The sequence below is a fragment of the Drosophila sulfurigaster genome, unplaced genomic scaffold (assembly GCF_023558435.1).
Source record: "Drosophila sulfurigaster albostrigata strain 15112-1811.04 unplaced genomic scaffold, ASM2355843v2 contig_289_pilon, whole genome shotgun sequence".
In the NCBI taxonomy this organism is placed as follows: Eukaryota; Metazoa; Arthropoda; class Insecta; order Diptera; family Drosophilidae; genus Drosophila; species Drosophila sulfurigaster.
The window spans coordinates 589,784-613,801 of record NW_026909668.1 but is presented as its reverse complement, the minus strand read 5'-3'; the positions used below and the strand labels follow the sequence as shown (position 1 = coordinate 613,801).

General features: G+C 37.6%; 2 protein-coding genes across 2 annotated transcripts; both read left to right on the top strand.

Moving 5' to 3' along the window:
* The first annotated feature begins 4,904 nt into the window (after positions 1–4,904).
* Positions 4,905–5,968, top strand: LOC133849737 (uncharacterized). The gene is made up of 2 exons (XM_062285830.1): positions 4,905–5,194; positions 5,694–5,968. Exons 1-2 carry the CDS (start codon positions 5,032–5,034, stop codon positions 5,966–5,968), a joined length of 438 nt encoding a protein of 145 aa, XP_062141814.1. The 5' UTR covers positions 4,905–5,031.
* An 8,079-nt stretch (positions 5,969–14,047) lies between these two features.
* LOC133849735 (uncharacterized) lies at positions 14,048–14,747 on the top strand. The gene is made up of 2 exons (XM_062285829.1): positions 14,048–14,600; positions 14,688–14,747. Exons 1-2 carry the CDS (start codon positions 14,169–14,171, stop codon positions 14,745–14,747), a joined length of 492 nt encoding a protein of 163 aa, XP_062141813.1. The 5' UTR covers positions 14,048–14,168.
* The last annotated feature ends 9,271 nt before the right edge of the window (positions 14,748–24,018 follow it).

Below are 24,018 nucleotides of genomic sequence, written 5' to 3'. Positions count from 1 at the left end.
ATCTAAAATTTGAAGAAAACTAATCAAAAAAAAAGCTGCCTAACTTTGCTCAAAAGCCAGAATTCCCGATGACCGCTGTTTTCATATTTTTCCCGCAATCACGCTTGAAAAAAAATCCAAATCTGACGGGAAAAAAGCGGAAATGACACCACTGCTGTGCAGCGAAACGAAGACAAATTATTAAAAAGACTTTTTCGGTGACTTTTTTAGTCAAATGGCCTTATAATAATCCTGCAGGACTGGACGAGGTGGCGAGGTGCTTACCTCGCCGATCACTATATGCGTACTTACTAGAGTGAGGTCGAACCACCTAGTTGATAAATGTATGCGCATTAAGTCATAAGTACAAAATAACTGCAAGCATCGCTTTTGTTCTTGTTATTTTGTGGAAGGGGCATACACAAAATTAAAGACAAAACTTCGGTTATGCTTTCCATCGCTATTTGTTTACGCGTCTTCGGTACACCGCTTACAAAAACAATTGTCCCGAAAGAACCGTTTGTTTTATTTTGTGCTGCTCTTTTGTTCAAACGCAGCTGTGTTTGCTGGTTGACGAAATTTTTGCAAGCATTTCAGTTGAAAAGTGGAAAGCGGAGGAATAGCAACTCTAATAAGTTGGTGACTTAAAAAATATTATGTGTGTTATACGTTTTATGTGTAAATATTAAATAAACAGTTAATAAAAGTACGACAAGCAGTTAGCAGTGCATAATGTATGGTGAACGCTAAAGCAGCAGCAAAAATATAAAGAAAAACTAGTAAGAAAGCTACAGTCGAGTGTACTGGACTGTGAGATACCCGCTACCCATTTTGAATAAAAGAAAAATATTTCGCGGTATTTTTCTCAAAATATACCAAATAATATGCAAAATTACTAAAAATATACCGAATGGTATATTTGGTACATCGATATAGTACCTCATTCAAAATATACCATAGACGGCACAATATACCAGATTGTCAGCCAAAGCAACTAAGACCCCTTGTAAGTATGCGTTTTGCCCATACAAAAGTATTTCTTTAATAACTTCCACAATTTTTATCTGATCGCAACCAAATTTTCAGGAATCATAACTACTATAGCAATTATTGTATATACCATTCGCAACTCTATCTTTAAAATTACGCTTGTTATTCGATTTTTTTGACTTGCGGGGGCAGAAGTGGGCGGGGCAAAAATTTGAAACAAACTTGATCTGCGTGCAAAGATAACAAATGCTGTCGAAAAAAATTATAGCTCTATCTCTTATAATCTCTCTGAGATCCATACGGACAGACACACAGACGGACATGGATCGTCTCGGCTGTTGAGGCTGATCAAGAATATATATACCTTATAGGGTCGGAGATGCCTCGTTCTACCTGTTACTTACATTTCGTGCCGGCATAAAGTTATAATACCCTTCTACCCTATGGGTAGCGGATATAATAAGCTAAACTGGCAAGACTGCTCTCTTGTCGAGTTCTTATTCTCCGGTTTGGACAGAGTGTAGTGTTAGTGTTGTTGTCGTAACGCTTGCGTTTTAAGTTTGCTAATAAAGGCGCAGTCTAATGGATTTAAACAGGCTAATCAACGTGTTCGAGCAGCGTCCCGCTCTATGGGATGACAACCATCCGGAGCACGCTAAGGGCGAGGAGACAAGGAGTCGGCGTGGCCGAGGCAATGGATGCCAATGGTGAGTAAGCCCCAACAAAATCAAAATCAATCAAATCAACTGCCACATGGTAGGGTAGCGGGCACAGTGATTGCGGTGGCAGCGCCCAAAGCGATTGCGGAGGCAGCGGGCACAGCGAATGCGGAGGCAGCGGCATGCAGTTGTCAGTGTGCCAAGAACGTGGATGTGGGCGACGCTGACTACAATTTTGTTGTTAGTTTAGTCCCCATGATGAAGCAGATGACGGCACTTCAAAACGTCAGCATTCGCGCCAAAGTGAGCGAAGTATTGTTGCAAACGATGCAACAGCCGCCAATGCAACTGCAACAACATCCACAAGACATGACAGAATCCTTGTATTGTATATAACAGTAGGCCAGGTTTTAGGTTTACAGACCTTAAGGTTTAAATTATTGATGAAATCTCAATGGTTGGTGCCAAAATGTTATCTCACTTAGATGCTGGTCTTAAGCAAATTTTTGCTAACAGGGAAATCTCATTTGGAGGAATTTCAGTAATTGTTTTTGGCGATCTCAGACAACTACGACCCGTAGGAGATCGATGGTTTTTCCAATCCACTTCCTGGTCGCATGATCCATACAGTGCTATATTTGGGTCTGCTTTGTGGGAGTCATGCACAAATTTATTGTTGGATTGATGACAAATAAGACTTACAAGACGACAAGAAATCTAATATATCTCAAAAATTAATTGACACGCAAAAAGAATTCGCAAGTAAGCCAAGGCCCTTAAGGAACGGAATTTACACAATTTTTACTGTATACGGGCATTTTCGTACTAAAATGAATTATCTAACGACCAATATTATGTGTTTTTGTTATTGCATTGTGTGTTGCTTTGCTGCCCATATCAGCGAAATGTTAATTTGGAAACCTGTCAGTAAATGTTGAACCTATTTGTTTCAAATTTTCCCATTATATTTGGAGAAAATAGTGTTTCATATAATATACATACATAGTTTACTACAGTAAAAGAAGCGATGGAAACGGAGCACATTCACCGGAGAATTGACGAAGAACAGAATTTATGGAAGATAAATTTAGAGGAAGGCGGTTAAAGAATGTACGGAACTTTTATACTGAGCCTATAAGATCCTCTGACTTAGGTATTTACCTAGTAGATGAGGAGCCTTTATTTTCTGAAGAAATTTTTTAATTAAATCAGTTAATTTGTAAAGAAGTCGCAATCCCATATAAAAGACCCAAGAATCAACAATCGGGTTGTGTATAGGCGATGTCGGATAGCCCAGCCAGAAATATTCAGCGATTGGAGTTTCGTAACACCGGTAAGTTTAAAACAAATATTTAAGACAGCTGCAGCTGTCTGTTGTTTTTAGATAAGAGATCGTGCAAATGTGGATTATTTCGGATCTCACCGAACTCGTTAGTTCCTCACGAGGTGAGTGTCTAAGGTGAGGGCCTGCTGATCAGAGAGAGAACGACTCTGTGTGCGTTTTATAGCATTATAACTTTGTGCCGGCAGGAAATGTATGTAACAGGTAGAAGGAGGAATCTCCGACTCTATAAAGTATATATATTCTTAATCAACGTCAGTGCATATTGGATCCCTATTACCTGTTGCAATTATTTATATAAACAAATTTATTTCCGGCACTGAGATTTTTGCTCCGGAAGCTACTATAGCTACTATAGTCTAGTAATGCGCTTGTCTGAGACTAGCAACGCAGAAGTTTACATAAATACCTCACGACCAGAGCACAGAGTTCGAATGCTCAAATCTAGACATCAGCTCCAAAATATGAATGAATACTGATATTTATGTTTTGGGAATGCTGGATCATTATATTCAGCGGCCAGATCTCCTGTCGGTCAACATGTCAAGATGCAGATGACGGTGGTGATGGAGAAAACGAGATCCTAGGAAACTCAATTCAGGCTCTTCGCGATGGTAGTGGCTTCATTAGGGAACGAACCAAACCAGCAATTATTAGGTTTAGGAAGTTCAATCTGAATGCCGACACAGAGAACTATTGTAGGGAACTTTTAATGTTGTATTTTCCGTGGAGGGATGAACAGGTAGATTTGCTTAGTGTTAATTGTGATAGTGTGTATGCAGCCAACTTAGAATTTATTGGATTTAGGTATAGCGAGTATAATATTTTAGAGGATTTGGAAGACGTGCTTAGAAGGGCCATAGAAGCTGAGGGAAATTTTGAAGAACTGGATCAGACAGATAGTTTAGATAATCATTTCAGGGCTTTCTCAACTGAATGTTTAAATGCCGTTACTGTTCCAGAAGATTCGGACAATGTCATCCGACTTATTAAGCTCCCGCCAATTATATCACCTGATAGCAAGCATAGTTAAATCTCTGAATCTTAAGCAAACAACTTATTTCACACATGTACTGCATAATCCTAAAAAAAGAAAATATTTTATGAGTTTGTAGGAGGCGGCAACAGTAGGCCAGGTTGAGACCCCTCTGCACTATGGGCAAAAAGTCCCAAAGTGCGGCATTTTTAAATTTTTCTTGTGTTCGGTATTATTAAATTGACTTTATTTTTTGAATTAGAAAACTTCAAGAATACTGAAACATATTTTAGACCTCGCTGGTATTTTGTTATTCGTCCATATTTAAAGACTATAATCTGGCCACTCTAAAAAAAGAATTTGGAGCGAGAGTGGGTGATTTTTTCTGTGAGTTTTATCTTCAAATTGTAAATACTGGAAATTTACTCATTTTCAAGAAAGTCAAAATATAGCGGTATTAATTTTTAAATATACCAAAATAACCGCAGAAATACTGGAAATTTACTCATTTTGAAGAAAGTCAAAATATAGCGGTATTAATTTTTAAATATACCAAAATAACCGCAGAAGTACTGGAAATTTACAAAAGGATATTCTAGGTACATACAGGGATGCTCCGGTATTCACTTTCGAAGATTAACCGATGGAAATGCCTTTGGACGACGCGTTTGATATGCCTTTGGAAGAGTCGATGAAAGTGTGCTCAACTCTGAGACCCCCGCTACTCATTTTGAAGAAAGTCAAAATATAGCGGTATTAATTTTTAAATATACCAAAATAACCGCAGAAATACTGGAAATTTACAAAAGGATATTCTAGGTACATACAGGGATGCTCCGGTATTCACTTTTTGTTTTCGTTTTCGTTTTGAAAACGAGAACGAAAAAATTGGTGCTCCCGTTTTCACTTTCTCAAGATTCTTTCGAATTGCAAAACGAAAAAATTTGTCTTGGCGTAATACAAAGTAAATACCTTTTTCTATATTAAATTTTTTGCTTTTGCTTTTTAGTTGTGGCCACAAACAAAAAATTTGATTTCCTATTGATGGGAAAAGCATCGGACTCCGTTTGTCGATTGGCAGACAAATGTCAGACAGAAACTACATATGTACATACATGTCAATCGATAAAGTAACGACAAAAGGCACTCACAGAATAAAGCAACACCGAATTTTGTCATTTGGAGTCATTGCATTTCGAGGATATAAACGCCATTGGTGGTTGGAGAATAGACGCATCAACATGGCAGGTGAGTTTTGCTAGCTGTGTGAATATTTAAAAAAAGTTGTGTAATAAAATAAAAATTTTGTGCAAGCTGCGCAAGTTTACCGCGAGCACACATACATACATATTTGTATGCGCAAGGAAAAAGAGTAGGTCCGCTGTGTGAGTGAGCAGTATGAGTGTGATTAATTTTTAATGATTTTCACGCATGTGTGCACAATCTAAGGTTAGGTTAGCCCCTAGTAGAGGCAAAGCATAGACCAGTGGATATCCGTAGCTGTGCAAAATCTGAAAAAAAGCAAAAAGTCGGACGCGAAAAGTGTGCACATTAAAATTGAGGTTAAATTTGATCTACTTGCTGTTGAAATTACTTGTAAAAAAAATGAAGAAAACAAACACTGCAAAAATAGTATGAAATGTGAGGTTAAGTTCAGGCAGGCTTTGACGTTCTATTAATTTCAATTTAATTAATAAGATTATTATTATTATTATTAATTATTATTATTCTTAATTTTGCATCGCAGACAATAATGAGACAGTGTCGCTAACGCCACCGGATGCACGGCGAATATTTTTGAAAGAATTAAAACGTCGTATTATTAAAGCGCGCAGTGCCCAAACGGTTGGCTGGCTGGAGCAACACTTAGAGAATGCAACCGATTCAGTCTTGGCACAAATCGATGATAAATTGAACACGTTGAACACGTTCCTGCTAACAAGTAATAGCATAATAACAGCAGCAGGAAACCACCGTTGTATACGCGCTGGACTGGAAATGAAGAGAACATCAAAAATATGATCGATAGAGATGCTGACGCAGCAACGCTGCGATCCGCAAAAATGGCAGGCAAAGCGAATGCAATTGCAGCTCCATTGACTTGAGATTCACCTCGCTGCTGTTTGAACTGAAACTGGAAGTGCTGCTGCACTTTTTGCTTAAAAGTTTCCTTTGGCATCGTTAATTTGATATAGCGCAAGCGAATTTCACAATATTAGTGATGGAAGACGCTTCAATTTAGGTGTGAGCTTTTGAGGAAGTTATTCGATACAAGTAAATATCGATATTTTGTTGAGAGAAATACATTTTTAACATTTCAGCCGTTAAATTCAATTTAAACATATCTAAAATTTGAAGAAAACTAATCAAAAAAAAAAAGCTGCCTAACTTTGCTCAAAAAGCCAGAATTCCCGATGACCGCTGTTTTCATATTTTTCCCGCAATCACGCTTGAAAAAAAATCCAAATCTGACGGGAAAAAAGCGGAAATGACACCACTGCTGTGCAGCGAAACGAAGACAAATTATTAAAAAGACTTTTTCGGTGACTTTTTTAGTCAAATGGCCTTATAATAATCCTGCAGGACTGGACGAGGTGGCGAGGTGCTTACCTCGCCGATCACTATATGCGTACTTACTAGAGTGAGGTCGAACCACCTAGTTGATAAATGTATGCGCATTAAGTCATAAGTACAAAATAACTGCAAGCATCGCTTTTGTTCTTGTTATTTTGTGGAAGGGGCATACACAAAATTAAAGACAAAACTTCGGTTATGCTTTCCATCGCTATTTGTTTACGCGTCTTCGGTACACCGCTTACAAAAACAATTGTCCCGAAAGAACCGTTTGTTTTATTTTGTGCTGCTCTTTTGTTCAAACGCAGCTGTGTTTGCTGGTTGACGAAATTTTTGCAAGCATTTCAGTTGAAAAGTGGAAAGCGGAGGAATAGCAACTCTAATAAGTTGGTGACTTAAAAAATATTATGTGTGTTATACGTTTTATGTGTAAATATTAAATAAACAGTTAATAAAAGTACGACAAGCAGTTAGCAGTGCATAATGTATGGTGAACGCTAAAGCAGCAGCAAAAATATAAAGAAAAACTAGTAAGAAAGCTACAGTCGAGTGTACTGGACTGTGAGATACCCGCTACCCATTTTGAATAAAAGAAAAATATTTCGCGGTATTTTTCTCAAAATATACCAAATAATATGCAAAATTACTAAAAATATACCGAATGGTATATTTGGTACATCGATATAGTACCTCATTCAAAATATACCATAGACGGCACAATATACCAGATTGTCAGCCAAAGCAACTAAGACCCCTTGTAAGTATGCGTTTTGCCCATACAAAAGTATTTCTTTAATAACTTCCACAATTTTATCTGATCGCAACCAAATTTTCAGGAATCATAACTACTATAGCAATTATTGTATATACCATTCGCAACTCTATCTTTAAAATTACGCTTGTTATTCGATTTTTTGACTTGCGGGGCAGAAGTGGGCGGGGCAAAAATTTGAAACAAACTTGATCTGCGTGCAAAGATAACAAATGCTGTCGAAAAAAATTATAGCTCTATCTCTTATAATCTCTCTGAGATCCATACGGACAGACACACAGACGGACATGGATCGTCTCGGCTGTTGAGGCTGATCAAGAATATATATACCTTATAGGGTCGGAGATGCCTCGTTCTACCTGTTACTTACATTTCGTGCCGGCATAAAGTTATAATACCCTTCTACCCTATGGGTAGCGGATATAATAAGCTAAACTGGCAAGACTGCTCTCTTGTCGAGTTCTTATTCTCCGGTTTGGACAGAGTGTAGTGTTAGTGTTGTTGTCGTAACGCTTGCGTTTTAAGTTTGCTAATAAAGGCGCAGTCTAATGGATTTAAACAGGCTAATCAACGTGTTCGAGCAGCGTCCCGCTCTATGGGATGACAACCATCCGGAGCACGCTAAGGGCGAGGAGACAAGGAGTCGGCGTGGCCGAGGCAATGGATGCCAATGGTGAGTAAGCCCCAACAAAATCAAAATCAATCAAATCAACTGCCACATGGTAGGGTAGCGGGCACAGTGATTGCGGTGGCAGCGCCCAAAGCGATTGCGGAGGCAGCGGGCACAGCGAATGCGGAGGCAGCGGCATGCAGTTGTCAGTGTGCCAAGAACGTGGATGTGGGCGACGCTGACTACAATTTTGTTGTTAGTTTAGTCCCCATGATGAAGCAGATGACGGCACTTCAAAACGTCAGCATTCGCGCCAAAGTGAGCGAAGTATTGTTGCAAACGATGCAACAGCCACCAATGCAACTGCAACAACATCCACAAGACATGACAGAATCCTTGTATTGTATATAACAGTAGGCCAGGTTTTAGGTTTACAGACCTTAAGATTTAAATTATTGATGAAATCTCAATGGTTGGTGCCAAAATGTTATCTCACTTAGATGCTGGTCTTAAGCAAATTTTTGCTAACAGGGAAATCTCATTTGGAGGAATTTCAGTAATTGTTTTTGGCGATCTCAGACAACTACGACCCGTAGGAGATCGATGGTTTTTCCAATCCACTTCCTGGTCGCATGATCCATACAGTGCTATATTTGGGTCTGCTTTGTGGGAGTCATGCACAAATTTATTGTTGGATTGATGACAAATAAGACTTACAAGACGACAAGAAATCTAATATATCTCAAAAATTAATTGACACGCAAAAAGAATTCGCAAGTAAGCCAAGGCCCTTAAGGAACGGAATTTACACAATTTTTACTGTATACGGGCATTTTCGTACTAAAAATGAATTATCTAACGACCAATATTATGTGTTTTTGTTATTGCATTGTGTGTTGCTTTGCTGCCCATATCAGCGAAATGTTAATTTGGAAACCTGTCAGTAAATGTTGAACCTATTTGTTTCAAATTTTCCCATTATATTTGGAGAAAATAGTGTTTCATATAATATACATACATAGTTTACTACAGTAAAAGAAGCGATGGAAACGGAGCACATTCACCGGAGAATTGACGAAGAACAGAATTTATGGAAGATAAATTTAGAGGAAGGCGGTTAAAGAATGTACGGAACTTTTATACTGAGCCTATAAGATCCTCTGACTTAGGTATTTACCTAGTAGATGAGGAGCCTTTATTTTCTGAAGAAATTTTTTAATTAAATCAGTTAATTTGTAAAGAAGTCGCAATCCCATATAAAAGACCCAAGAATCAACAATCGGGTTGTGTATAGGCGATGTCGGATAGCCCAGCCAGAAATATTCAGCGATTGGAGTTTCGTAACACCGGTAAGTTTAAAACAAATATTTAAGACAGCTGCAGCTGTCTGTTGTTTTTAGATAAGAGATCGTGCAAATGTGGATTATTTCGGATCTCACCGAACTCGTTAGTTCCTCACGAGGTGAGTGTCTAAGGTGAGGGCCTGCTGATCAGAGAGAGAACGACTCTGTATGCGTTTTATAGCATTATAACTTTGTGCCGGCAGGAAATGTATGTAACAGGTAGAAGGAGGAATCTCCGACTCTATAAAGTATATATATTCTTAATCAACGTCAGTGCATATTGGATCCCTATTACCTGTTGCAATTATTTATATAAACAAATTTATTTCCGGCACTGAGATTTTTGCTCCGAAGCTACTATAGCTACTATAGTCTAGTAATGCGCTTGTCTGAGACTAGCAACGCAGAAGTTTACATAAATACCTCACGACCAGAGCACAGAGTTCGAATGCTCAAATCTAGACATCAGCTCCAAAATATGAATGAATACTGATATTTATGTTTTGGGAATGCTGGATCATTATATTCAGCGGCCAGATCTCCTGTCGGTCAACATGTCAAGATGCAGATGACGGTGGTGATGGAGAAAACGAGATCCTAGGAAACTCAATTCAGGCTCTTCGCGATGGTAGTGGCTTCATTAGGAACGAACCAAACCAGCAATTATTAGGTTTAGGAAGTTCAATCTGAATGCCGACACAGAGAACTATTGTAGGGAACTTTTAATGTTGTATTTTCCGTGGAGGGATGAACAGGTAGATTTGCTTAGTGTTAATTGTGATAGTGTGTATGCAGCCAACTTAGAATTTATTGGATTTAGGTATAGCGAGTATAATATTTTAGAGGATTTGGAAGACGTGCTTAGAAGGGCCATAGAAGCTGAGGGAAATTTTGAAGAACTGGATCAGACAGATAGTTTAGATAATCATTTCAGGGCTTTCTCAACTAAATGTTTAAATGCCGTTACTGTTCCAGAAGATTCGGACAATGTCATCCGACTTATTAAGCTCCCGCCAATTATATCACCTGATAGCAAGCATAGTTAAATCTCTGAATCTTAAGCAAACAACTTATTTCACACATGTACTGCATAATCCTAAAAAAAGAAAATATTTTATGAGTTTGTAGGAGGCGGCAACAGTAGGCCAGGTTGAGACCCCTCTGCACTATGGGCAAAAAGTCCCAAAGTGCGGCATTTTTAAATTTTTCTTGTGTTCGGTATTATTAAATTGACTTTATTTTTTGAATTAGAAAACTTCAAGAATACTGAAACATATTTTAAAAATTTTAGACGTCGCTGGTATTTTGTTATTCGTCCATATTTAAAGACTATAATCTGGCCACTCTAAAAAAAGAATTTGGAGCGAGAGTGGGTGATTTTTTCTGTGAGTTTTATCTTCAAATTGTAAATACTGGAAATTTACTCATTTTCAAGAAAGTCAAAATATAGCGGTATTAATTTTTAAATATACCAAAATAACCGCAGAAATACTGGAAATTTACAAAAGGATATTCTAGGTACATACAGGGATGCTCCGGTATTCACTTTCGAAGATGAACCGATGGAAATGCCTTTGGACGACGCGTTTGATATGCCTTTGGAAGAGCCGATGAAAGAACCGAAAGAAAAGTCGTTGAAAGAATCGGATGAGTCGTCAGAAGAGCCAAAGGATGTGCAGTTTGAAATGCTTTTGGAAGACCCTTTTGATATGCCTTTGGAAGAGTCGATGAAAGTGTGCTCAACTCTGAGACCCCCGCTACTCATTTTGAAGAAAGTCAAAATATAGCGGTATTAATTAGCGGTATTACTGGAAATTTACAAAAGGATATTCTAGGTACATACAGGGATGCTCCGGTATTCACTTTTTGTTTTCGTTTTGAAAACGAGAACGAAAAAATTGGTGCTCCCGTTTTCACTTTCACAAGATTCTTTCGAATTGCAAAACGAAAAAATTTGTCTTGGCGTAATACAAAGTAAATACCTTTTTCTATATTAAATTTTTGCTTTTGCTTTTAGTTGTGGCCACAAACAAAAAATTTGATTTCCTATTGATGGGAAAAGCATCGGACTCCGTTTGTCGATTGGCAGACAAATGTCAGATCAGAAACTACATACATACATGTCAATCGATAAAGTAACGACAAAAGGCACTCACAGAATAAAGCAACACCGAATTTTGTCATTTGGAGTCATTGCATTTCGAGGATATAAACGCCATTGGTGGTTGGAGAATAGACGCATCAACATGGCAGGTGAGTTTTGCTAGCTGTGTGAATATTTAAAAAAAGTTGTGTAATAAAATAAAAATTTTGTGCAAGCTGCGCAAGTTTACCGCGAGCACACATACATATATATTTGTATGCGCAAGGAAAAAGAGTAGGTCCGCTGTGTGAGTGAGCAGTATGAGTGTGATTAATTTTTAATGATTTTCACGCATGTGTGCACAATCTAAGGTTAGGTTAGCCCCTAGTAGAGGCAAAGCATAGACCAGTGGATATCCGTAGCTGTGCAAAATCTGAAAAAAAGCAAAAAGTCGGACGCGAAAAGTGTGCACATTAAAATTGAGGTTAAATTTGATCTACTTGCTGTTGAAATTACTTGTAAAAAAATGAAGAAAACTAACACTGCAAAAATAGTATGAAATGTGAGGTTAAGTTCAGGCAGGCTTTGATGTTCTATTAATTTCAATTTAATTAATAAGATTATTATTATTATTATTAATTATTATTATTCTTAATTTTGCATCGCAGACAATAATGAGACAATGTCGCTAACGCCACCGGATGCACGGCGAATATTTTTGGCTGGAGCAACACTTAGAGAATGCAACCGATTCAGTCTTGGCACAAATCGATAAATTGAACACGTTGAACACGTTCCTGCTAACAAGTAATAGCATAATAGCAGCAGCAGGAAACCACCGTTGTATACGCGCTGACTGGAAATGAAGAGAACATCAAAAATATGATCGATAGAGATGCTGACGCAGCAACGCTGCGATCCGCAAAAATGGCAGGCAAAGCGAATGCAATTGCAGCTCCATTGACTTGAGATTCACCTCGCTGCTGTTTGAACTGAAACTGGAAGTGCTGCTGCACTTTTTGCTTAAAAGTTTCCTTTGGCATCGTTAATTTGATATAGCGCAAGCGAATTTCACAATATTAGTGATGGAAGACGCTTCAATTTAGGTGTGAGCTTTTGAGGGAAGTTATTCGATACAAGTAAATATCGATATTTTGTTGAGAGAAATACATTTTTAACATTTCAGCCGTTAAATTCAATTTAAACATATCTAAAATTTGAAGAAAACTAAACTAAAAAAAAAAGCTGCCTAACTTTGCTCAAAAAGCCAGAATTCTCGATGCCCGCTGTTTTCATATTTTTCCCGCAATCACGGGCTGCACAGTGTGCAGCGAAACGAAGACAAATTATTAAAAACACTTTTTCGGTGACTTTTTAGTCAAATGGCCTTATAATAATCCTGCAGGACTGGACGAGGTGGCGAGGTGCTTACCTCGCCGATCACTATATGCGTACTTACTAGAGTGAGGTCGAACCACCTAGTTGATAAATGTATGCGCATTAAGTCATAAGTACAAAATAACTGCAAGCATCGCTTTTGTTCTTGTTATTTTGTGGAAGGGGCATACACAAAATTAAAGACAAAACTTCGGTTATGCTTTCCATCGCTATTTGTTTACGCGTCTTCGGTACACCGCTTACAAAAACAATTGTCCCGAAAGAACCGTTTGTTTTATTTTGTGCTGCTCTTTTGTTCAAACACAGCTGTGTTTGCTGGTTGACGAAATTTTTTCAAGCATTTCAGTTGAAAAGTGGAAAGCGGAGGAATAGCAACTCTAATAAGTTGGTGACTTAAAAATATTATGTGTGTTATACGTTTTATGTGTAAATATTAAATAAACAGTTAATAAAAGTACGACAAGCAGTTAGCAGTGCATAATGTATGGTGAACGCTAAAGCAGCAGCAAAAATATAAAGAAAAACAAGTAAGAAAGCTACAGTCGAGTGTACTGGACTGTGAGATACCCGCTACCCATTTTGAATAAAAGAAAAATATTTCGCGGTATTTTTCTCAAAATATATCAAATAATATGCAAAATTACTAAAAATATACCGAATGGTATATTTGGTACATCGATATAGTACCTCATTCAAAATATACCATAGACGGCACAATATACCAGATTGTCAGCCAAAGCAACTAAGACCCCTTGTAAGTATGTGTTTTGCCCATACAAAAGTATTTCTTTAATAACTTCCACAATTTTTATCTGATCGCAACCAAATTTTCAGGAATCATAACTACTATAGCAATTATTGTATATACCATTCGCAACTCTATCTTTAAAATTACGCTTGTTATTCGATTTTTTTTGACTTGCGGGGGCAGAAGTGGGCGGGGCAAAAATTTGAAACAAACTTGATCTGCGTGCAAAGATAACAAATGCTGTCGAAAAAAAATTATAGCTCTATCTCTTATAATCTCTCTGAGATCCATACGGACAGACACACAGACGGACATGGCTAGATCGTCTCGGCTGTTGAGGCTGATCAAGAATATATATACCTTATAGGGTCGGAGATGCCTCGTTCTACCTGTTACTTACATTTGGTGCCGGCATAAAGTTATAATACCCTTCTACCCTATGGGTAGCGGATATAATAAGCTAAACTGGCAAGACTGCTCTCTTGTCGAGTTCTTATTCTCCGGTTTGGACAGAGTGTAGTGTTAGTGTTGTTGTAGTTACGCTTGCGTTTTAAGTTTGCTAATAAAGGCGCAGTCTAATGGATTTAAACAGGCTAATCAACGTGTTCGAGCAGCGTCCCGCTCTATGGGATGACAACCATCCGGAGCACGCTAAGGGCGAGGAGACAAGGAGTCGGCGTGGCCGAGGCAATGGATGCCAATGGTGAGTAAGCCCCAACAAAATCAAAATCAATCAAATCAACTGCCACATGGTAGGGTAGCGGGCACAGTGATTGCGGTGGCAGCGCCCAAAGCGATTGCGGAGGCAGCGGGCACAGCGAATGCGGAGGCAGCGGCATGCAGTTGTCAGTGTGCCAAGAACGTGGATGTGGGCGACGCTGACTACAATTTTGTTGTTAGTTTAGTCCCCATGATGAAGCAGATGACGGCACTTCAAAACGTCAGCATTCGCGCCAAAGTGAGCGAAGTATTGTTGCAAACGATGCAACAGCCGCCAATGCAACTGCAACAACATCCACAAGCGGAACAGGAGCAGATGGCCTTGGACAGGGCTGAACAAGGCGACTCCAGCTCTAGTTGTCACACAACAAACAGACATGACAGAATCCTTGTATTGTATATAACAGTAGGACAGGTTTTAGGTTTACAGACCTTAAGGTTTAAATTATTGATGAAATCTCAATGGTTGGTGCCAAAATGTTATCTCACTTAGATGCTGGTCTTAAGCAAATTTTTGCTAACAGGGAAATCTCATTTGGAGGAATTTCAGTAATTGTTTTTGGCGATCTCAGACAACTACGACCCGTAGGAGATCGATGGATTTTCCAATCCACTTCCTGGTCGCATGATCCATACAGTGCTATATTTGGGTCTGCTTTGTGGGAGTCATGCACAAATTTATTGTTGGATTGATGACAAATAAGACTTACAAGACGACAAGAAATCTAATATATCTCAAAAATTAATTGACACGCAAAAAGAATTCGCAAGTAAGCCAAGGCCCTTAAGGAACGAAATTTACACAATTTTTACTGTATACGGGCATTTTCGTACTCAAAAATGAATTATCTAACGACCAATATTATGTGTTTTTGTTATTGCATTGTGTGTATAGGATGCTTTGCTGCCCATATCAGCGAAACGTTAATTTGGAAACCTGTCAGTAAATGTTGAATCTATTTGTTTCAAATTTTCCCATTATATTTGGAGAAAATAGTGTTTCATATAATATACATACATAGTTTACTACAGTAAAAGAAACGGTGGAAACGGAGCACATTCACCGGAGAATTGACGAAGAACAGAATTTATGGAAGATAAATTTAGAGGAAGGCGGTTAAAGAATGTACGGAACTTTTATACTGAGCCTATAAGATCCTCTGACTTAGGTATTTATCTAGTAGATGAGGAGCCTTTATTTTCTGAAGAAATTTTTTAATTAAATCAGTTAATTTGTAAAGAAGTCGCAATCCCATATTTAAAGGATATAATTATAATGCCGTTACTTCATCATAATGATTATTGTGGATATTGTCGTACTTTTACCTGTTTAAACCTAAATTATGTCATATATATAAAAGACCCAAGAATCAATAATCGGGTTGTGTATAGGCGATGTCGGATAGCCCAGCCAGAAATATTCAGCGATTGGAGTTTCGTAACACCGGTAAGTTTAAAACAAATATTTAAGACAGCTGTAGCTGTCTGTTGTTTTTAGATAAGAGATCGTGCAAATGTGGATTATTTCGGATCTCACCGAACTAGTTAGTTCCTCACGAGGTGAGTGTCTAAGGTGAGGGCCTGCTGATCAGAGAGAGAACGGCTCTGTGTGCGTTTTATAGCATTAAAACTTTGTGCCGGCAGGAAATGTATGTAACAGGTAGAAGGAGGAATCTCCGACTCTATAAAGTATATATATTCTTAATCAGCGTCAGTGCATATTGGATCCCTATTACCTGTTGCAATTATTTATATAAACATAGCAACGCAGAAGTTTACATAAATACCTCACGACCAGAGCACAGAGTTCGAATGCTCAAATCTAGACATCAGCTCCAAAATATGAATGAATACTGATATTTATGTTTTGGGAATGCTGGATCATTATATTCAGCTGCCAGATCTCCTGTCGGTGAACATGTCAAGATGCAGATGACGGTGGTGATGGAGAAAACGAGTGGCCTCATTAGGGAACGAACCAAACCAGCAATTATTAGGTTTAGGAAGTTCAATCTGAATGCCGACACAGAGAACTATTGTAGGGAACTTTTAATGTTGTATTTTCCGTGGAGGGATGAACAGGTAGATTTGCTTAGTGTTAATTGTGATAGTGTGTATGCAGCCAACTTAGAATTTATTGGATTTAGGTATAGCAAGTATAATATTTTAGAGGATTTGGAAGACGTGCTTAGAAGGGCCATAGAAGCTGAGGGAAATTTTGAAGAACTGGATCAGACAGATAGTTTAGATAATCATTTCAGGGCTTTCTCAACTAAATGTTTAAATGCCGTTACTGTACCAGAAGATTCGGACAATGTCATTCGACTTATTAAGCTCCCGCCAATTATATCACCTGATAGCAAGCATAGTTAAATCTCTGAATCTTAAGCAAACAACTTATTTCACACATGTACTGCATAATCCTAAAAAAAGAAAATATTTTATGAGTTTGTAGGAGGCGGCAACAGTAGGCCAGGTTGAGACCCCTCCTCTGCACTATGGGCAAAAAGTCCCAAGGTGCGGCATTTTTACATTTTTTTTGTGTTCGGTATTATTAAATTGACTTTATTTTTTGAATTAGAAAACTTCAAGAATACTGAAACATATTTTAAAAATTTTAGACCTCTAGGCCAGTCGAGGCAATTTTAAAGCTGAATGTTATTAACCAAACTGTTAACATTTTTGCCCGTTTTTGCCCGACAATACTCAATGTTGCAGTTGCAGTTACATTTTTACAGTCAACGTTGCTTGATGTTTGGAGTGACAACAACCGCCTACAAGCTGCTGTGCAGCAGTTTGTTTTGCAAAATATTAATGATTTTCAATTAAATGATGTCAAGCAAAACATAATTAGAGATAAACTCAGGATATTCTTTGGATTCATTACCACTAATTCGCCAAAATGCAACAGAATGGTCGACCGTTTTAAAGAAAAGCGTTTTTAAAGATGATATTCCACGCGAAAAGTCTGGCTGCAAACGCTTGACATACATTAAGTCAGGACCAAGGTTAGGGCGAAAATTGGCATCTGATCTGGTCAATAAAAGCGAAGATTCCATGCCACTGTTGTGGCATGCAACTTCAACATTGGCCAAAAAGTTGAAAACGGGCGACACTTCTCATCTACTGCAAAAAACATTGAATAGAGATAATATAGCTGGTAATACGAACCAATTTAAGCAGAAAGAGGTGACAAAAATAAGTCCTGAAAATGCTTTAGCCTTTTTAATTGAAAACAATTTAATAAAACGACAATACATTAATATAAAAGCCATAAGTAAGCTCCATGGATGCGATATTTATGTCCCTTATTCGAAGGTTACAAAAATGAAATTGAAATGCAGAACAAAACAAAATAAAATAACTTATTCTGAATCTAAAGTTCAAGAATAACTGCAGAATTTATTGAATCATTCTGCTGACCGCATATTTGAAATGCAGAAAGACGTATGTTACATAATTGCTCAGCTACGGGTTTGATGGCTCAACAGGACGAAGTATATATAAACAGTGATTTCACATGGAGAAGCCTGTTGGATTAGATCAGTCACTGTTTGTAACCACAATAATTCCCTTGAAATTAATAGATTCCAAAAAATCAAATGAATTTGTTAAATCCATCTCCTCAATCGGTCAGATTCTGCCGACCCCTTAAAATGGAATTTATTAGGGAAACAACTGAACTTATAAAAAATGAAAAAACTAACGATGGACGAGCAAATAAAAAACCTAGATGACCACACCTACACTTGCGGAGAGCAAAAAATAATAGTAAAATATGAAGCACATTTGACTTTAATAGATGGCAAAGTTTTAAATGTATAACTGGTACAAATTCATGCCAATCCTGCCCATTATGTAGTGCTAAGCCCAACACACTTTTGATGACGAAAAATATTGAGTCAAAAAACTTTCATATGTATACTGATAGCCATATATATGGAATAAGTCATTTACATGCATGGATTCGTTTCTTCGAGTTCGTGTTAAAAGTATCATACCGAAAGGAGCTAAAAAAATTGCGAGTCACAGGCTCAGACAAAGATGACCTTGCGTTACGAAAAAAAAAAGGATTCAACGTAGATTATGGGATGAAATGGGTCTAAACGTAGACAACCCTAAACAAAATGGAAGTGACAATAGTAATGATGGAAATACCGCCAGAAGAGCTTTTGTAGATGTCAAAACGTTATCAACTATTTTAAATTTCAACGAGAACATTTTGAATAATTTTTATTTCATTTTAATTGCTGCATCGTGTGAATATAAAGTATGCCCAGAAAAATTTAAAGATTTATGTACGAAAACGTTCAACTTATACGTTGAAACTTATGATTGGTATCCAATGTTTCCAACTGTGCATAAAATATTGTTACATAGGCTTCAAGTAGTGGAAACCTCCGTACTTCCTCTAGGTCCTTTCGATGAAAATGCGTCAGAAGCCCGCAAAACACTTTACAAACGCGATAAGATTTCTCATGCAAGGAAAACAAGTAAGAAAGTTACAGTCGAGTGTGCTCGACTGTGAGATACCCGCTACCCAAATTTAATAAAGCCAAAATATTGCGGTATCATTTTCAAAATATACCGAAAATACTAAAAAAATACTAAAAATATACCAAATGATATGTTTGGTATATCGATATAGTACACCATTCAATATATATATAATAGACGGCACAATGTACCAGATTGTCGGCCAAAGCAACTCAGACCCCTAGTAAGTAGGCGTTTTTGTCCATACAAAAGTATTTCTTTAATAACTTCCACAACTTTCAGGAATCATAACTACTATAGTAGTTATTGTATAAACCAAAATTCGCAACTCTAGCTTTAAAATTACGCTTGTTATTCGATTTTTTTGATTTGCGGGGGCGGAAGTGGGCGTGGCAAAAATTTGAAACAAACTTGATCTGCGTGCAAACATAACAAATGCTGTCGAAAAAAAATTATAGCTCTATCTCTTATAGTCTCTGAGATCTAGGTGTTCATACGGACGGACGGACAGACACACAGACGGACAGACGGACAGACGGACATGGTTATATCGTCTCGGCTGTTGACGCTGATCAAGAATATATATACTTTATAGGGTCGGAGATGCCTCCTTCTACCTGTTACATACATTTCCTGCCGGCACAAAGTTATAATACCCTTCTACCCTATGGGTAGCGGATATAAACAGTCGGCTGAATATCAGACGTGTTCAATAGAGCATTGGATTCCTTTGCCCACTATTTCAACAATAAATCTAAAGGAACGCCAAAGATTAAATTACAAAATTGCTACCAAGAGATGTTATAGCTCTTTTGGAATCTCCTGATATTGAGCTTCCAACAACAGGGGCATGTGTAGAAGTCGCAGATAATGAATTTTAAATACTCGGGCTGGATTCCCTGGAGTTGGAGGAAGAGCTTTTGGAAGAATAAATTATTATTTGGCATCAAGGTATGGAGACTCAAAATTTAATAGAGCCCAATATTTCATTTTTCATTATTCATTATTTTTCATTAAATACATAACAATATTCAATATAAATACCTTAATAAATATATATATGTATATATAAATTACATGTCTTTTGAATTTCCTTATATGTGTAAATAAGTTTCGTGCCGGGCCGGGCCGGGCCTTAGTGAAAAAGTTTCGTGTTCGGCCAGGCCGGGCCTCTCAAAAAAGAGTTTGTTTTCGTGCGGGCCCGGGCCTTAAAATACAGGCCGGCGCCCACCTCTATTGGGCTCTAACTAATTTTTAATTTAATTTTTCATGAACCCACGTCAACTTTATAATGCACATTTGCTAAAAATATATTAATTAAATACATTTAGTACAATTTTATTTAATATATTACATTAAAATATTAAAAAAAAAAATTGTAGAAAAAAAATCGAAAATTGCAATTTTATGGTAAGGTGGGCAGGAGGGAAGGTTTGGTCCAATTGGAAAAAAATCCGAAATTCTATCTTAATTTTTTAGGTATATGTACCAAGTTTCATGTTTCTATGTTCAAAAAATGGTAAAAATGCCGCAATTTGGGACTTTTTGCCGGTAGTGCACTGTGAAATGTGAGATTCCTTTTGTTGCTAGCTGGTGTGTTTCCCTCTCGGTCCATTGGAGTGTAGTTTTGCTTAGTTTTGTATACCCGCTATCCATAGGGTAGAAGGGTATTATAACTTTGTGCCGGCAGGAAATGTATGTAACAGGTAGAAGTAGGCATATCAAGAAATACTTTTGCATGAGCTAAAACGCTTACTTACTGGGGGGTCTTGGTATATTTTGAAAATAATACCGCAATATTTTGCTTTTATTAAAAATGAGTAGCGGGTATCTCACAGTCGAGCAGACTCGAGTGTAGCTCTCTTACTTGTTATTATCTCACACTTGACATTCTCACAAGTGACGCTAAATATAAATTATATATATTATTATATTATATTATATTATATATTATATTATATTTTTATAAAAATTTGATTTTCCAACTACAGACTAAGATTTGGAGGCTATCTCCTTGATATGCTAGAATTGCCGGGCACAGTGGGGAGCAAAAGTGATTCCATGTTCAGAATATGCATGTTCAACCGCTCATAAAACGTAAACCAATGAACCAAATGAAACAAACTTTTTTTTCACGATTACTTATTCAATTTGTAAGAGATAGACTTAAATACTGCAATAATACAAGAAGAAATGTAAGAGATAGACAACAAAAACAAAAACAAGAGGCATATACTCAGTTTTGCACCTTCCGTTATTTGCACTTGTTTTTGTTTTTCCCTATTTCTTTTTTCTCACCAAAATACTTGCAGATTTACTGTTTTATGTCTTTTTCATGCATTATTCGTTGTTATAATTCAGAAAGTCGCTCTGTTCTTATAGTTCAAAGTAAATTTTAATGAATTAAGAAATTAGTCGCCAACTTATATTTGTAAAATGAAGAAGCTATCAGCAGATACCGAAAATAGTATTGTTTTCATGACTAAAAGTGGCTGTTCGACACGCACAATTGCTGAAAAGCTGACTTAGTAAAACCACAGAGTTAGAGCATGAAGTTTTACCATATTTTCAAAAACTAAATCACGAAATTCAAAACGTATTAAATCCTTTTAATAGAAAGTCGAAAAGACCGCACTTGGATTGAGTTCGTGGCGGCACTGAAAATCCCACAAAAGAAATCTCTTTCCCGCAAACACAATGATAACACTCGCGTTTTCTATTGTATACATATATTTCAACTTTCGGGTTATTACAATAAAACCTCACAGAGTAGGGGTTGTTGGGGTGACCGCTTTAGAATAAGTGTAAGTCGACACTGCCGACGGCATTTTGCAGATCTAGCGCGGTACCCTTGCAAAGCTCGGCTCTGCAGTGGAGAGTTGTGGGAGAGAGAGAAGTTGAGAGCACTGGATCTTGAGTGCTTTCTTACGCGTGAGCGCATTGTGGGTGAGCGAAAAGCATTGAGTGTTTTTGGGTCGGCGGAAAGGAAAGTGTGCCACTCACCTACAATGCGCATCAACAATTTCCCCACCCCCAACCCCCTTGCCAAATTGTGGAATTCTTTAGAATGGGGAGTCTGCCTTGACTTGGGAGGATACCCTGCAGGACTATATCTGGATAGAGTGGGTGATGTCTTGAAGCGCAACGTCGCTGTGCAGACTTCTTCAGCGCTCACGCGAGGGATGGAGAGGCCCATGATGCAGCTTACGGCCATGATGCGGCTTACATGTCACGGATCTAAGAGCACTCCCGTTTCAAAAGTCGTTTTCCCTTGTCTAGCCAGATCGCCGCAGTGGGGAGTATGCTTAAAGCACCTCTCACACCAGAGCAAATAAATCGCAGCGATAGCGGCGCGAATAAACTGAGTGATGTGTTCCGCGCCAAAATCGCAAGTGTGTTCACACCGCGGCGAATTTATTCGCGGTTTTTTTATTCGCAAAAATGTTTTCGTCAGATAAAGTGCTTTTATTAACGTTGTTATTAGAAGAAAATGAGAAAAATGCGTGAGTATTAAATTTTAAATATTTTTTTACTAATACAATAAGCAGCTCCACTTTTGCCATTGCACTGTGGTTCTGCTTGTATGGAAGCGCGTCCAAAAATGCTTTTAATGGCATTAGAAGGCTGAAAGTTTTACCAAGCTTCGTAAATAGTGTTTGTAGTTGAAAAAATCCGCCAACCAATGAACCCCAAACAATAAAATTTAAGAAATAATGAAACAATAACAATTTATGAACCATTTAAGTACTAAACAAAATTTACAATGGTACAACCATTGTCTTCAAAATTATACAAAAATTTTAGGATGTCTCCTCAAGCAAGCTATTAACTGAGGGAAATAATTTTAAATTGTCCTTTTTTTCAATATTTCTCTGCCCAGTAATATATGAGTCGGACCGTAAAAGCAAATAATTCAATATGTCTGTATTTGTAAGTATTCGTGACATTTTGCGGGTATGATTCAGTCTGCATTTCTTTATTTCTTTGCTGTTCGCCTCTGCAGCTTCCTCCGAGAGCTCTCCAATTGAAACAATTGCGTGCTCTATAATAGCAGATCCGTGAATAAGCACCTTGTGAACAGTCGCAGGCAAATAGTACCAGGGATACTCCTTGATTAACCCTTTCGCAGTATCGAGGGCATATTCATAAAAATTTGTGTACGTTGATTTTATATCCCGATGCCAAAGCTTGCAATAAGGTGGAACAACGATGAATCAAATTTTCATTAAGGCTTGTAATTTCTGCAGACAACCGAGGATTCGAAAAAAAATTTTCTCGCTACATTGCCATCGTTGGATGTTCCTTTGCCACCATCTCTAGGCTGGTCCACTATTAAGCTCATTTTATCTCGAAAATCCCATTGAACTTATCTCTTTCTTTCTAAAACTTTTTGTTTTTGTTGGGGCCCTCTGGCTTGCCACATTTTTATGACTAACTTATAAGAAAGGTGAAGAAAGTATTCAAAGAATCTTATTTTTGCATGGAGTGGAGATAATCCAAACTCGAAATATTTTGTTGATACCTTTTTGTCCAAACATTCATTCAAATTGTTCATCTCCGTTGGCTTTGCTTCGCAAATATAACATTTAGTGGAGTGCGATACACTTAAAGCGTTACAAACTTTTCCATCTACTATAGTTAATTGTAAGGTATGCTCAACGAATATTTTTCTCTTTTGGACACATAGTTTTGTAGGTATTAGAAAATTTATTTTCTCCTTGAAGTATTTCTCCTCTGATTTTGATACTTCCGTCGTCTCTTTTTTAAACTGGAATCGAATTGGTCTGCAATAACGAGTTGACGAAGGCCGAGGGTTTTTTTCAAATTTCTCTTTGATTAGTTTTTGAAATAAGTTGAAGAAGCACGTCGTCTACATCATTATTGGAAAACGTTTGCTAGTACTCGCTATGGCCCGTACTTCCATCAAACCCCCATTTTCCAATTAATAACAGAGGAGCAACATAATCATCTGCAATTGTTTAAATAACATTAGATTGAAGCTCAAGTATTCTCGAGGCTGTGTTATTTAACAAGCTTTGTAGTTCAACTTCTGCGTAGGATTCGTCTACAGATATGTTGTCAGGATATCTACATATCTGTTTTAGAGCTTAAAATGCATTGATAGCTAGGAAAAATTTCGAATATTTTGCTGTTTACAAAATTCCGAATCAACAAATATTGGTGTTTGGTCATTCCGGTCTCCATTAAAAGAGAAATTACTTCTGTGGGATCCGCTGACAATACATTTTGGGTTTGGTTTTCGTTGCGTAATGCAGAGACAGTGGTCTCATCAATTTCGACCAGCTGAGCTAAACGCCGACGCTTAG

Bases quoted from the DNA above. Each gene is read 5' to 3' on its own strand.
- LOC133849737 (XM_062285830.1), top strand. From the start codon at position 5,032: ATGTCAGACAGAAACTACATATGTACATACATGTCAATCGATAAAGTA. The intron at 5,195-5,693 runs GTGAGTTTTGCT...TTTGCATCGCAG, and splicing joins TAGACGCATCAACATGGCAG to ACAATAATGAGACAGTGTCG.
- LOC133849735 (XM_062285829.1), top strand. From the start codon at position 14,169: ATGCCAATGGTGAGTAAGCCCCAACAAAATCAAAATCAATCAAATCAA. The intron at 14,601-14,687 runs GTAGGACAGGTT...TATCTCACTTAG, and splicing joins TCCTTGTATTGTATATAACA to ATGCTGGTCTTAAGCAAATT.